Here is a 15,066-nt window from a genome sequence, read left to right as displayed (position 1 = left end):
ATCCCTCTCTGGGCCTCTGTTTCCTCATCTCTTAGTGGAGATGACAGTTAACTATCTTGCAGGAGGGTTTTGAGTAGGGGCAATATATAAAAAGACCAAGCACATGCCGGGTACTCAAATGCTAGCCTGTATGAATAGTGCAGTCACCTGATAGTACTGTCTTTCAAGACAGGCAACCGCCCCTCTGTGCTTCCTCAGCATCTGTGCTCCAGTCACAAAGGTTTAGTACTTATCATTGCTTGTGATCACCTGTTTACTTCTCTCCCTCCCCCGATGGACATGATCTCCTGCTCCAGACAGTGGGTACTTGATGTTTGCAGAGAGGAGGGATGCCTCAGACTTCAAGGGCAAACGCTGCACTTAGACGGTTTACTTTGCAATTCAGCCTGAGGGCTATGCAGAGAGGCTTCTGTAAACAGGGTGATCCGCCAGCGCAGCTAAGGCCAGCCAGCCCTCTGAGCCACGGATCCCTGCAAACCTACTCCCGCCCTCTGGCTGGTCATCTCCCTCCCCGTAAGTGTGCAGTGTTCACTTCTCGGCCTTTGTAAGCAGACACTGCTGCCAGGTCAGCCTCCCGCGCCCCCTTTGTAAGCTAACCACCATCAGTCTGTTTAGTAGGGCCCACCTCTTGCCGTTTCTACATCCACTCCTCAGATCTGTGACTCTTGTCAAATCGTGGGGTGCCACTTGCTGCCAATCTCTTTGAAAGAATGGGCTAAATAGCCCTTGGTTTTTCTATTCCAGGCTGAGAAGTAAGAAACTTCAGAAAAAGAAAAATGACAGGAAAGACACACATACAAGCTCATGAAGCTTACAGAGTATTTTAACACGAAAAACACCAGCCAGATTCAACTGATACAAGGCTCTCAGCCTGGCTCTGTATGGTGGACAGGGAGAGAGAGAGAGCACAGCTCTGGGATCAGAGAACTCACAGGTTCAAATCACTGCCCCTTTCTGAGCCTCAGTTTCCTTACTTGAAAAGCAAGAATAATAAAATCTAATTCACAAAACTTTAGGTGAGGTTGAGATACAGTATGTAGTTGATCTTGTTGCCTTCTGCTGAAGGGGACCAGGCAGCCTTCAGCTCGGATGCTTCATGTTGGACCGTCTGTGCCACAGGCAGAGAGGGGAGCTCTCCCCACAGTGTGCAAGGCCCAGAAGGAGATAGGGTCCAGAACTTGTGTGAAATCTATCAGATCAAGGTCATGTCAAGTGCAGGGCTCTGCACCTAGTGAGAAGACCTGCAGAAGAGCTCCTCAGAGCCACTTTAACAGGCAAATGATCTCAGGTTTCTTTTGATGGGTAATATAGGCAAGACGAGACAATAAAATGGAATCCATCAGACTAAAGCCAAAAGTAAATTATCTTCTTCACACCGCTTAAAATTGTTACAATATCAGTGAAACTAGGTTTCCCTCCTTTGATTTCCCCTGGCTAGAGGCTGACATCTCACTGTTTCATTCCCACCTGGCCAAACTCCCATCTTCTTCTCACTTTAAGGAGGGAGCAACGGAAGGCAGATACATGATAAGAGGAAGGATAATCATTTGGTTCATGTGAGAGAGCAAAGCAGACTGGAACAAGAGGAGGGAATTTGAGAATGATAATTTTGATGATGGAGAGTAACTGTTTCTTGGTTATATGATTTCACAATAACAATAACCCCCCCCCCAAAAATCTTAAGACTCTTTAACAGGCTCCTATACCTTACTATTTTTTGTGAGACACAAAGAGAAAGAAGCAGGAGTTTCGAAAATCTAAAAATTCAGCTTTTCTCAAAAGTCTGTAGGCAGAAACGCAGCTGGTTCCAATCACAGTGAACTGAAACAGCAACAGGGGCCAAAGGTGCAGAAAGAAAACTTATTTATAATAAATTTTCAAAACAATGGCTTTTCTTTATAAAAGAAACACAGTATGTGACAAAACAAAACTGTAATGAAAAAATAACTTTTCCATCTAAGTATATAAAATATAAGAGAAGGTTGCAGTAAATAAGAATGAACATTTTTGATTTATTCAAAGTTTCAATCTAAAACCTCAATGAAATCTACCACCTTTAATTACAAGGGTACTGATGGTTCCTGAACAGAAAGAAACAAAGGTTAAGATGGCACCGGACATTGGAGAGTGACCCAAACTGGCCGAGGGTGCAGAAGGTTTGGTCCAATAGACCACGGACAGGCTAAAAGCCACATTTTGTTGAGAACTGATGTCGGAACTGGTTAAAGAGTATAAACGTCCGTAAGAAAATTAAAGATGGCAAACTCGACTGGGACTCTGTTTACTTCAAGTCAATAATGTCTTCGTCCGAGGAAGCTGTGAGCTGAAAGGGGCTGCTGCCCCAGACAGGGCTGCCTTCTCTCTCAGCCACAGGGTCCGGGTCGGAGCTTGTCGACTGGTAACGCCCCTCGGGATTGGCTTCGGAAGTGGAAGGACTTTCCAAGGAGCTCGACGTGATCCTAGAGGAGAAAGGTCACTGTGAACGGATCCTGGGGCACCGCTGAGCTGGCTGCTCTGTTTCCTGTTCCCCTAAACTCGGGAGCCCCCTGCCATTATGGGGGAGAGGTGGGGAAGTGCAGGAGTGACCCCCACCCCAGCAGAGCTGGTGTTCTGCAGGCAGACAGCCTGATCTCATGGGTGGTTATGGGTTTTAAAGGCCAGTGGTGACACACAGGTGTTTGTGTGGAAAATCAGGATAATGTCGGGATAATGTCACTCTGTCTAAAACCCTCCCCTGGCTCCCCACGGCCTGACCCCTCCAGCCTCCTCCCAGCCCACCCCCGCCCTCTCTATTTTCTCCTGCATTCAGGACACTCATTCTCTTGATACCTGCTTTTGACCTTGCATCCTTGTCTGTGCTCAAGCTGACCCACTCTCTTCTCTCTCTCTCTCTCTCTCTCTCTTTGGGGCCTTTACCCCTGCTATTCCTGCTGTCAGAGAGGCTGTTCCCCCAGCTCCTTCTCATTCAAAGCTCAGCTCAATGCCACTTCTTCCAAGAAGCCTTCCTTGACTCCCAGCCCCCACCTCAAGTAGACCTTCTATCTGCCCCACCCCCATCACTACCTTCTTATAGATTTCCTTGCAGTGCTTGTCACTAATGGAAATGATAGCATTTGCTTATTTGTTCACAGGTTTATTATCTGTTTCTCCACACTAGAATGTAAAGTCCACGAGGGCAGGGGCCTGGTCACACAGTAGGGGCTCAATGAAAGTGCATCGGATTAAAGCGTGAGTGAGTACTGCCCCTCTCTGGGCCAGGCTAATGCTTGCTTGATTTATGAGACCCGGCTCAGCCTTTCCTGATGTTTGGGACCCGCCACCCCCGGCCCAGGTGTGGTGTGATGGCATCCCTCATTCTTCTGCACCACCTGCCACCCTGGAATGCTGTAATTCCTAGAATGTCTTTGTTGGCCTTTCCTACCAGCCTGTGAACCCCTGAAGTTCAGCTCCATATCCCCAGCTCAGTGCCAGGTGCTCCAAGAATGTGTGTCGAATGACTCAATGGAGCCTGGACACGTGCCCCCTTGCCCTCCACACAGGAGCAGGCAAGATGTTATCAAGGGACACAGAGAACCTCAGGGGACAAATCAGTGGGATTCAACAAATATTCATGGACGCGTGATACTGAATGGCCATCCAGAAAGGCTGTACCTGTTTCCACGCCCACCACAAGTACTGGAGAGCACCTGTCACTCCTACTGAGCATTCTTGTTTTAAAAAATCCCTGTCAATCTGGCGAGCAAAAAAAGTCTCAGTGTACTTTAATGTGCATTTGTTGGATTGCTAGTGAGGTCACCCGTTTGTCTGGGCCCCTCCCTGGCAGGCAGTGTTCTCTGGGGATCCTCAGGGAGGAGCTGGCTGCGAACCCTCTGCTGTGGCTGGCCGAAGGGGCTGGCACATGGCATCCTCAGTCAGCAGGAAGGGCCCTGTGGCTGTCCTGTGACTTCAGGGGCCGCCATCCTGAGAAGGGGCTGCTGGGGGCTGTGTCCCTCTTTACCTTTCGCTGCTAGTTGACCTCACTGTCCCTGGTTTAGGGCCTCCTTGGTTTTCTTCCACCCGCTTCCGGGCTTTTGACTTGGGCTTTGGTGCTCCTTCTGCCCTGGGTCCACCTTCATCGGAGAGGCCTGGATTGCAGGGGAGAATCACAGGTCAGAGGTCATTACCACAGGGCTGCCACAGAGACAGAAAATGCCCTTTTCCTCTTGGTTGGGTATTGGTACATTATTGGGATCGAGGCAGGAAGAATGATGATAAAGTCTATATTTTTAAATGGTTTTCTCGTTGTCTTGTTGGTAGAAGGTCTTTTTTCTTCTGATTAGAACGAATATATGTATTGGGAAAAAAAGAGTCAGAGGAGTTTAATGAAGGAGAGAAAATCTACAGTCCTACCACTGGAAACTGTAATTCTCCAGCTCAGAGATGCAATTTCTGAAAAGCACAGTGGTTTATATAATAGTAGTTGGCAGATCAAGCTTTCTGAGGGTATAGTGGGTTAAAAATAGCAACACATATGTTTAAAAAGTGCCGTGGAAGGCACCAGCTTCTAAAACCAGCTGCCTTTGCCAATGTCAAGGCCTGCCCTGTCAGGTGGTCCGAATCCCCTTCTCCAGTTGGTCAGGAGACATTACTGCAGGACAGGCATGTGCCAAGGCCAGCTGTCCTTGCAGTTTTATGCCGTGCAGACGCCAATTCAAGTTTTCAAACCAGTTCTTACTGGTTTGACATAACATTTCCATTTTTCCTCATTTTGTTTTCAAAATTCTGAACAAAAATCTTTATAACAGTCTAGCGTTTCCACAATCACCATGGTGCTTTATGCTTCTCTGGTCTGGTCTCCCACCCGTAAACTGAGAGAGGAGGGCACAGCAAAGATCTTACATCTCTACCATCCCCATAGAACTGCCCCACAGTCCCGGGGCTTTGAGAAGGATAACTGAACTGTACCACAGACATGCAAGAAACAAAGCATATGGAAAAAAAAAAAACCCAAGTAAATTAAAATTCTGGATACACGAATGTGAAACGTTATCTGAGGACTTCAGGATATAAACCCTTCTGGACACTTTCCTAGGAAATTAGACATAGGTAGATACTTATGTTTAAAAAAGTCATATCAGACTAGACCTGCTGTTTTACAAACTGCCCTTCCCCCCCCGAACATGGTTTGGGCACTTTCCACATCAATAAATACAGACTGACACATCACTGTCATTGGGTAAATGAGGTATCGTATTCCTCGGTGCAGGTGCACTATGATTTCTTTATAAATCCCTTATGAAAGTGCTCATTGTTTTTGAGGACAGTTAATATCCACAGATAAAACCAGCGGCTATCTTTACAAACAGTGCAAACACAAGAATCGAGAGCCATTACCCAGCAGCTCCCTGCGGGTCCTGCTTGCTATCTCTTTGATCTCCATGCGGGACAGGGACAAGGAGTGAGTGACAGGAATGGCCGCGATGCCGATGCCGATGGAGGTGGGCGGGGTGATGACCTTGGAGACTAAGGGCGATTTCAGAGGCCGCTCGATGCTTCTGCCCACCAGGTTTCTGAGTGGAATCTTGTACAGATTTTTGGACTGAATCTCACCTGAAATAAGAGTTCGAAAAGAACATCAGAACTTTAAGAAGAGTTCATGTTATTCACAAGAGGATAATTCCTGGGTCCTCAACATAGATAGCATGAAGGAAGAGTTTATGTTGCAGGCTGACCTCCCAAGTCTCATTGGGGGCAATAAAGTGAGGGTGCCCGACGGCTCTGTTTTCTAAGGGCATCGTGTTCATGGGTAAATGGGGAAAAACGCACCCACTCCTGGTTACAGGAGAAAGGAGTCGACAAGAAAAGCACAGCTGTCCTGCTCGGGAGCTTCAAGCTCTCGTGACAACGAGCCATAGTGACGACTTATGTGGTGAGAAGTTAGGAAAAGCACGAGGCAGTAACCACAACAAAGGCCTGCGGGCAGGGTTCAAGGGTGAAGCCAGGCAGAGTGAAAGCTGGGTGCTGAGTAATGTCTGTGTATGACTATGTCCTTTAAGCTATAAAAACCTACTATATTGTTAACATCCCTGAAGGAAAGATAACTTGCTGGGGCAAGTTGGAATCTCTCTAGCCCTCAGCTCCCTTCTCCCCATTGCAACAACTGTTTTCATAATGGGATTTTTGGTGGGGGGGGGGGCATTATCACAAGGTTTCTTAAGAATGCAACCACACTGCAAGTTTTTTTATGGCTTCAAATAGTGAGTTCCTTCGGCAGTAGTCACATGTCAGTATTTGACAATGAACTAGAGAAATCAGAATGGATCAAAACTATCTATCATAAGACAGTAAAAATTGGACTTCACCTTCCCCCAGGGAAGAAGGAAACACTGGAGTATCTCTGCCCGGGGGTGTCTGAGGAGAATTGTGGGCACTGGCCCCCTTGGAGCTGCCTCCGGATGAGACCTCGTTCACAGATGCGGTTGCTGTGAAGTATATATCCGACTAGAGAGAAAGAGAAGGCGTTACTGAGCCACCTGCTGTTACAGGCCCTGCACCCACCGGCCCTTCTGTCATCACTGCAGGGTCCCCAACTGCCCCCCCTCACTCGGGGACTGTGGTGCAGGAACGAGCCGGGGAAGCGGCTTCCAGCTCTGCACTCAGACGTTTCCTGAGCGCTCACCTCACCCACTTATCTGTTTGCTGATACACAATAGAAAAGAGTCAATTTCCCACACACCTGCTGCAAACACAGACACAACACACTCCCCCGACATGGATCTCGGGCACCTGGAGGTTAGAACTGGAGAGGGTCTGGGATTCAGTCAGACCATGTCACAGGTGGGGAGATGGGTTCTCATGATTCAGCAAATACTCAAGCACACCCTCGATGCACTGGTTTTGGGGTAACGGCGGTGGTATGTGGACTCAGGGACACTGAGTTTCAGGGATTTTGCAAGCCGGCTGCTAAACACAGCCATTATTAAACTTAAATTATATTAAAAAACAAAGGAACTAAATATCAAAATTCAGCCATTCCTAATTATTCTACTACCTTGAGTATTCTCCAAGCTCTTGAGGTAATTTACATGAACACTGTCTTGTGCGGGTGGGGCGATGCTGTGTAACAGCGGCTCCTAACGCTGTGTTCCATCGTGTCACATGGGAAGCTTGAGATCAGTCATGGTGGGACTGTTTACACCATGGAAATCGGCAAATGCTACAAATCAGAGCTTGATTTGTTGTTTTGTTGATTGTCTAGACTTACAGTGATGAAGAAAATGTTAATAATGAAGATTAAAATTAAAAGTGTGTTGAATCTAATGCTAAAATTGAGAGAAGTTTTGGTTTAATGATTTTTACAAGAGTGAAAAATAGTTTAATAGATCACATATCAGATTTTTTTAAAATAAAAAATTTACTTATTTATTTATTTTTGGCTATGTTGGGTCTTCGTTGCTGTGCGTGGGCTTTTCTCTAGTTGCAGTGAGCGGGGGCTTCTCTTCGTTGCGGCGCACAGGCTTCTCATTGCAGTGGCTTCTCTTGTTGCGGAGCAGGGCTCTGGGTGCACGGGCTTCAGTAGTTGTGGCACGTGGGCTCAGTAGTTGTGGCTCGCGGGCTCTAGAGCGCAGGCTCAATAGTTGTGGCGCACAGGCTTAATTGCTCTGCGGCATGTGGGATCTTCCCGGGCCAGGGCTCGAACCCGTGTCCCCTGCATTGGCAGGCAGATTCTTAACCACTGCGCCACCAGGGAAGCCCCACACATCAGATTTAATGACAAGAAACTTGGAAAAAGAAGAACGGATGGAGATATAATTCCAACCATAAAATTGTGGTTGATCTGCAGCATTAGTTTGGCTACGGAGAAAGGAATTCAGCCAAAATTAACAAAAGCATTTTGTGAGAGCCAGTTGGCTAAATGGACTTTTAAGATAAAAGCATTGTATATTTTATTATTTGTAAATTGTAAGCTATTTACATTTTATAATCTGTAAAATTTGTAATCAACTGATGTCCATATATGTGTGTGTATACATACACACACCCATTTTCCAGAGGGCTGGTGGTAGTTACACACTTACCAGCACCCCACTGGCGCTACGTTAGTGAATAAGATGCTCAGTCTCTGCTCTCACAGAACTGTCAGTGCAGTGGGGAAAGTACGCAGTCACCCACCACCAAATGTGATGCAGGTCAGGATGGAAACGTGCTCCAGGCGTGCAGCAGGCACCAGCCTGGCCTGGCAAGCCAGGGAGAGGGTGTGGGGCTGACTGGGGGGAGGGGACTAGAACAAGACCTGCTGGATTACGCGCCAGGAGTAGAAGACAGCTTGGAAGATCGTCGTTCCTGCATCCTTCGGTTTTGGTCACATTCTGTTACCAGACGTGAATTAGTCTGTCAGCCATAGTTTGTGGGACACAAATTCAAACTGAGGACAGACAGTGGCAAAGGAAGAAAGGAACATTGCAAGCTCTTACTTTTCTAGACTTGGCCTCTTCTTCAGGGCAATAGCGACCCAGGCTTTGATGCGGGGGTCTCTCTTTTCAGCTGGGCGTTCCCCAACTGCCACCAGCACCGACGAGTCTCTTAACACTAAGGAGGCCGTTTTGAAGCCCAAGGGAACTCGCACAGGAAAACCCAACCCATGAGCCTGTTTTCAGCTTTCTCATCTCAACACTCACGAGGTGTTGGCATGTCAGCCTCACCATGAACATGTCTGCGCCCGCCTGAAACCTCACGGTGCTGGGGTGCCCAGAGCCCCTCACACAGAAATAAAACCCAGTTCTACTCACCCTGGAGGCCACGAGCTGCAGCTGAGGCACGACGGCCGTGTGGACCAGGTTCCCGTTCACCACCAGGCGGATCTCCATGGAGTCGGTGGTGAAGGCCAGCAGGTAGGGGAATGCACAGACTGCAAGGCAATGTGGCGTCAGCTCCCAGCCTGTGCCTGTGGCTGTGGATCTGCCAGGACCCTCTCACATCCCCCTTGCTTCTCCGGCAACTCCCATCTCTCCCCTTCCTCTGGCTGCTTCTCTTCTTCCTTCACGGGTGCATATCCCCCAATTCCAGGAAAGCCTGCCTTAGCTGCCAAGCTTCTGCCCAGTGACGTGTGCACTGTCCCAGCTTCTCCCTGTGCCCTTCTCCTGCTGCAGTCCTGTACCCGATCTTCCGGGGTCGCACCGCCCACCCAGGTCCTGGAGACCTTCCCCCTATGGTCCGGACTGCAGGTTGACATGGCCTTCGCACATGCCTTCCACCCGGGAACCTAGCCTTTACTCCTTCTTCATTCCCTGTCTCTGGGTCACCCTCCCCTATGCTCCTCCTGTCTGTGTGTCTGGGCAGGGACTGCCCCTCACAGTGTCCCTCGGGTTCAGTGGGTTTGCTGAGTTATTTGTGAAACGTTGGCCTCTCTTCTTGAGATCTTTTCAATGACTTCCAGGTGCCATAGCTGCCCCAGTGGCCCTGTGAGCCCACCTTTGTCTTTTTTACCGGCCACTTCGCACTCTCTCCTTCACGCTGGCCCGCTCCCTCTGCCCTCTCTCCTTGGCGACTCATCCGTTCTCTTGGCTTCACCTTGACTCTTCCTGCCACACCCACGCCTCTAGCCTTGATCTCTCAAGTGGGCCCCCGGTGCAGTGCCGTGGCTCAGACCTGAGAGCCGTTTCCAACCCTTCCCTCCCTTTTTTACCATAACTAATCTGCATCTGAGCCGACCCCATCCTCCGAGTGTCTGGATCCATTCCTCTGCTCTCCTCTCAAGACTCTATCATGTTTACCTATCAACAAAGCCTTCTACTCTGAGGAAAACAGTGCTAAGATTCTTGGCTCTGATCTGACGCTCCCCAGGCAGAGGCCCAGCTGTGGGTCTTGAATCACAGAAACGAAGCACCACCACTCGCGTCCTGAGTTTTCAGTGGCAGGCAAGGTGCCTGAGTTTCTGTAATTCTAGACTTTCAAGCTTCAAAATGTATAAAAAGGACGCCAAGTGCACCGTGCTCCTCCCCCAAGTTTGTCAGAGTTTTAAGGCTGGAGATCTTGTTCAAGATCTACTGAAACTGATATATAATTGCTCTCAAATGCTCACATGCTCAGGCACTGAGAAGACCTGGGAGGAACAGTGGAAGACAATAGTCCCCAAAGGGGAACAAAATGAAAAACAATTAAAGAAGAAGAAGGCTTTGAGTACTCACTATACTCACATAATTCGTAGCAATTTAGCGGTAAGCCAGTGAGTTTGCCTACATAGGATGGAACAGTTCAGATATGTCTACTGAGCAGGAAAGAACATGATGATAAAGGGTTTCCTTACCAATCGCACAGGGAGCCTGGTTCCAACAGAACTGGAAATCTGATGCAGAGGGTTGAACCAAAAAAGAGCCACCATTAAACGGGCAAACCTTTTTATAGATGCAACTGTCTGCAACGAAACAAGAGCGACTCATTTTTGTTAGAGACAACACTCAGGTAGCCATAATTAGATACATGAGAAACAGGCCACAAGAATAGCATCCTATCTGCTCGTTCTTTATGAAAGCCAGGACGAATATCGCCATGATGCCAGATACTCAGGCGCAGGAGGCAGTCTGAGCCAGAGTAATATTTCTGCTACAAGTCATCATAGCTGCCGTTTTTGGAGAATTTACTATCAGCCAGGCACCGAGCTTCAAAACATTCTTCCGTTTAATCTGTACAAACTTATGAAGTAGATGCTATTATTACACTCATTTTACAGATGAGAAAATTGAGGCAAAGAGCAGCGAAGTAGCTTGTCCACAGCCTCACAAGTGCTACTTGGGAGAGAACCAGGTTGGCTTGACTGCAGAGAAGAAGGGACACTTGAAGGCAGCCCCTGGATGGAGGAAGGCCTCCTGCAAGGGGATCACGCTCTGAGCCTCACTCAGCAGGACGTGTGTGATGGGAGCTGTACACCACTCCCCCAACATTTTATTATGAACATTTGAAGCCATGTGCCTGTATCACCTTGGTGAATCTGAGCCAGCATTAGATTAAGGCCAGGTTAATTCAGTTACCCAGTTCCTGGCTTGCTCCGAGCTCTAAACACAAGTCCAGGTGGTTCAGACCCTCTTCGAGTGAGAAAGGTCACATAGAAACAAAGGCCCCTTTTATTCCAGAAGCCCATCACGTTTTAGCCGTACAATCTTATTTTTAAAAACAGCCTTACTGAGATGTAATTTATATACCATAAAATTCATCCATTTTAAGCATTCAAGTCAATGAACTGTAGTATGTTTATAGAGGTGTACAACATCACAATCTGATTTTATAACATTTTCATCACCCTAATAAGAAACATCACACCCATGAAGCAGTCTCTTGCCATTCCTAGTGTGAGAATCGACAGCTGTGGCCCTTCTGTGAGAGGGCAGAGGTCATGGAGCCAGAGCTGCTGCCGCTGCCCACTGCGATGTGGGGCTAGGCTGGGGATGACCACCGCTGGCCCACCTGAAGCTTCAGGTCTCCTTTGATGTGACCACTGTGCCTTGTCAAGCAGTTAACTTATACTGTCTCATCACTGTTCTTCTAACAGAGTGAGTTATCGGGACAGAAAAACTCACCAGAGTCAGTTCTGTTTTTGCTACAGTGGACTCACTAGGGGAGAAAAAGCATCCTCATTCTCAGCTAAAGACCTCGCTCCCTGAGAAAATGAGCGCTCAGGAAGGACACCCGGATCTCCCAGCAGCGGCTCCCCCAGCTGCTGTGTCCTGCCCACAACTCGGGATGCCGTGGGGTGCAGCTCAGCCCCTCTCCACTCTGGCCCGCGGCTTTTGCCCCCTCAGGGACTTCTCCCCTCTGTCCTGCACCGCAGTTTCCCCTTCTCCATCGGATCTTTCCCGACAGCCTTACACATGCTGTTTATTCCACCTTTAAGAAAACAAAATCCTTGGCCTCTCTTCCTCCTCTAGCTGTTACACTCTTCCTTATTCTTCTTCCCTTAAAGCAAAATTCTTCGGAAGACTTGTCTGGACTCCCTGGCTCTACTTCCTCTTTCCCAATCTCTCCTGACCTGTGCAATCAGGCTTTTGTCCCCACTTCTTCCCCAGAGACACCTGCTCTTGTCAAGTTTCCTAGTGGCCTTGTAAAGCCAAGCGCCACCTCAGACCCGCTCTGCCAGAGGCAGACGGCACAGCGGGTCACCATCCCTTCAACACCGCCTCTCAGGGCCTCACCCCACTTTCTCCTGTCCTTCCAGCCACTCCTCAGTCTACCTTGCTGGTTCCTCGTGTCTCTCCCCGCTTCCCAGTGGGTGATCTCTTTAGTCTCAGGACCGTAAAGGTCACTTGCCTGCTAATGACCCCCACGGAGCCCTCTCCGGAGCCCGCACTTGAACCAGGTGATCGCTCACTGTCTGCACTGGGATATCTCAGAGGTGCTGATGGGTCATAATTGGACTTTTGATCTTTCTCCCCAGACTTGCTCTTCTAAAAGCCTCCCTCATCTCCGTAAATGGCATTCTCTGTTCTCCCAGCTGCTCACGTCCCCAGACTGCAGTCCTCCTTTTCTCTTCCCCTCACAGCCACACTTTATTCACCGCACGTTATCTTGGTTCTCACGTGCAAAGCACATCTAGGACCTGACCACTGCTCAGCGCCTCCCCTGCGGCGGTCCTGGCCCAAGGCCCTGGCGTGCTCGTCAGATGAGCGCAGTCCCCGCCCTTCCCGCTTCCACACCACGGCGGGGGTGGAGCCGTTTTCCTCTTACAGACCCTGTCGCCCCTCTGCTCAAAAGCCTCCAGTTGCTCACCAGGGTGCAACGCAAAGACCTTTCACCTACCAGGCCCTGCTGGAGTCTGGTCCTCTTTGCCGATGTCATTTTTATCCACTCGCACCCTCGCTCACTCTGTTATGAGTCATCTTGAGGTCATCACGGGTCATCTTGGGGTCACCTTGACCGTACTGGAGTGTTCCTCCTCAAGGTCTTTACACCTGCCCTCGTCCCTGCCTGAAACACTCACCCTGATACCTTCATGTTCAACACTCAGTCCTGATACCTGGACTCCGTTTGAGTCTTCGGTCCTCGCCCCTCTCCCAGCGAGGCCTGCCTTCCTCACCCCCTGTAACTGGTGACCGGTGACCCACACACCCCACTCCTGCCCAGTCCGGCCCCTCTTCCGGCCCCTCTTCCCCCTTCATTTCCCCTTAGCACCATTTAACAGACTGCATGTGTTTCTTATTTATCTTGTTAATTGTCTACCTGCTCTCTTTAAAATGTAAACTCCACCTGATGGCTGGATTTGTGCTTATATTCACTGCTGAAACCCCTAGATATCGGAAGCGCTGGGTAAAGATTTGCTGAATGAATGAACGACTCAGGAAGGACACAGCAGCCTTGTGTTTCTAAAGGCCCAGGTCCCTTACACACATCCCCTCTCCTCTCCCCTGTCCCACCTCTACTCCCACTAGGGGAGAGCAACCTGCTGGGGGCTTTGAGGGGCTGGGCTGGAGGAGACACTGGCCCCTGAGCACAGAGCCTCCTGGACAGGTCGGGTGGCTGTGTTGTGCCTGGGAGCCAGACCCGGCCTCCGCCTGCCTCAGAGGGGGTCACGCGGGCCTGGAGGAGGCGACCGGACTGCAGTCCATAGGCGCCCCCCGCCGGCCCCCCGTGCTTTCCAATGGATAAGCCCCAGGGAAGCAGAGGGCGCTCCCTTCCAATAACCAGTGCTGGTGGTCTCTGCACCCGAGGGGAGGGGCCTCCAAATTAGACTGAACTGATTCAGAAAAGGAAGCGAAGCTGATTCTCGAACCCCAGAGCTGTGCAGCCTGTTCACACCCATGAACTGGCGCCCATGCCTGCTGTTCCCTGAAGCGTGAGCTCACTGTGTCCCTGGCAGGGCCTTTCACTGTTGTGTCTCGAGAGCCCGACACGGGCCTGGCACAGAGAGGGCCGTCCCTTGTGGTTAAAAAGAGCCGCCTGAACGGGGGCTGGTGCGGGGGCAGGAGTCTAAGAAAGTCACTGCCCGGGAAGCAGTTCAGAATCTATGACTTCCCTCCTTTGACTTTCCCCATCCAGCTGGTGGGGAACAGTGTATAGGTTCCAATTTTAAAACAAATTTCTCTGAAGAAAAGTCCCTTTCTGCATGTAGAAAAGTTTTTAACTTATCTGAGATAAAAATTTCTCTATAGAAAACTCTGGAAGTTATATTTTAGAAAGGAGCAGACATATGATAAAAATCAGCTTCAAATTTGAGAAAGGGTTAGACAGATCTGTGGATAAAATATCCTAAAAGAGTGAGTTATTGGTGAAGATCTTTCCTTGTGACTACCTTCTCCTGATTCCCCATAAATCTCGAATTTTGAAAGAGGATGTTTATCAAACAAATTTCTCTACTGAAAATTACCATACTTACTAATCAAAGATTAATTAATCAAAATATCTGCCCCATGTGATATAACCAGCATCACCACTCTAAATCGATACAATTCTAGGCTGAAAAAAAAATTTTTATTGTTTTAGTTAGACTGGGCAGGCTTATATTATCCGGAAAATATCTTACTACCTTTGCCTTAAAAAGATCCTTTTGGGCTTCCCTGGTGGTGCAGTGGTTGAGAATCTGCCTGCTAATGCAGGGGACACGGGTTCGAGCCCTGGTCTAGGAAGATCCCTACATGCCGCAGAGCAACTAGGCCCGTAAGCCACAACTACTCAGCCTGCGCGTCTGGAGACTGTACTCTGCGACAAGAGAGGTGTGATAGTGAGAGGCCCGCGCACCGCAATGAAGAGTGGCCCCCACTTGCCACAACTAGAGAAGGCCCTCGCACAGAAACAAAGACCCAACACAGCAAAAATAAATAAATTAATTAATAAACTCCTACCCTCCTACATCTAAAAAAAGGAAAAAAAAAGATCCTTTTTATTGTAGTATCACATTAGCTTTTGAAATGCTGAAAATCCTTGAAGACCCTATTTGATATCTTTGGTCTGCCTGAAACCCACCTGCCACCTGACCCAAACTAACCCAGCTGAGGCCGGGTACGCCAGGTTGAGGCTGATTTCATTAACACCCGAGAAATACCAAAAAGGGCAAAAGTAACTGTGGTTAAAATTTGGGGCACTGGAGTCAAGAGGGCCCCA

The 15,066-nt window shown here is 48.9% G+C and overlaps 1 protein-coding gene across 1 annotated transcript in view; it reads right to left on the bottom strand.

Moving 5' to 3' along the window:
* Nucleotides 1-1,917: 1,917 nt before the first annotated feature.
* GARNL3 (GTPase activating Rap/RanGAP domain like 3) overlaps nt 1,918-15,066 on the bottom strand; it is a 153,684-nt gene continuing 140,535 nt past the window's right edge. Inside the window, exons 25-30 of the mRNA XM_019949205.3 lie at nt 10,286-10,393; nt 8,769-8,887; nt 6,342-6,480; nt 5,374-5,589; nt 3,998-4,124; nt 1,918-2,459 (exon numbers count right to left, since the gene is read on the bottom strand). Of these exons, the coding sequence (XP_019804764.2) occupies nt 2,282-2,459; nt 3,998-4,124; nt 5,374-5,589; nt 6,342-6,480; nt 8,769-8,887; nt 10,286-10,393 (887 nt within the window). The 3' untranslated portion in view covers nt 1,918-2,281. The remainder of the gene's footprint in view (nt 2,460-3,997; nt 4,125-5,373; nt 5,590-6,341; nt 6,481-8,768; nt 8,888-10,285; nt 10,394-15,066) is intronic.

This window comes from Tursiops truncatus, chromosome 6 (genome assembly GCF_011762595.2).
Source record: "Tursiops truncatus isolate mTurTru1 chromosome 6, mTurTru1.mat.Y, whole genome shotgun sequence".
NCBI classification, from domain to species: Eukaryota; Metazoa; Chordata; class Mammalia; order Artiodactyla; family Delphinidae; genus Tursiops; species Tursiops truncatus.
The sequence above is the reverse complement of the archived record's forward strand: the minus strand, read 5'-3'. Positions and strand labels throughout refer to the sequence as shown.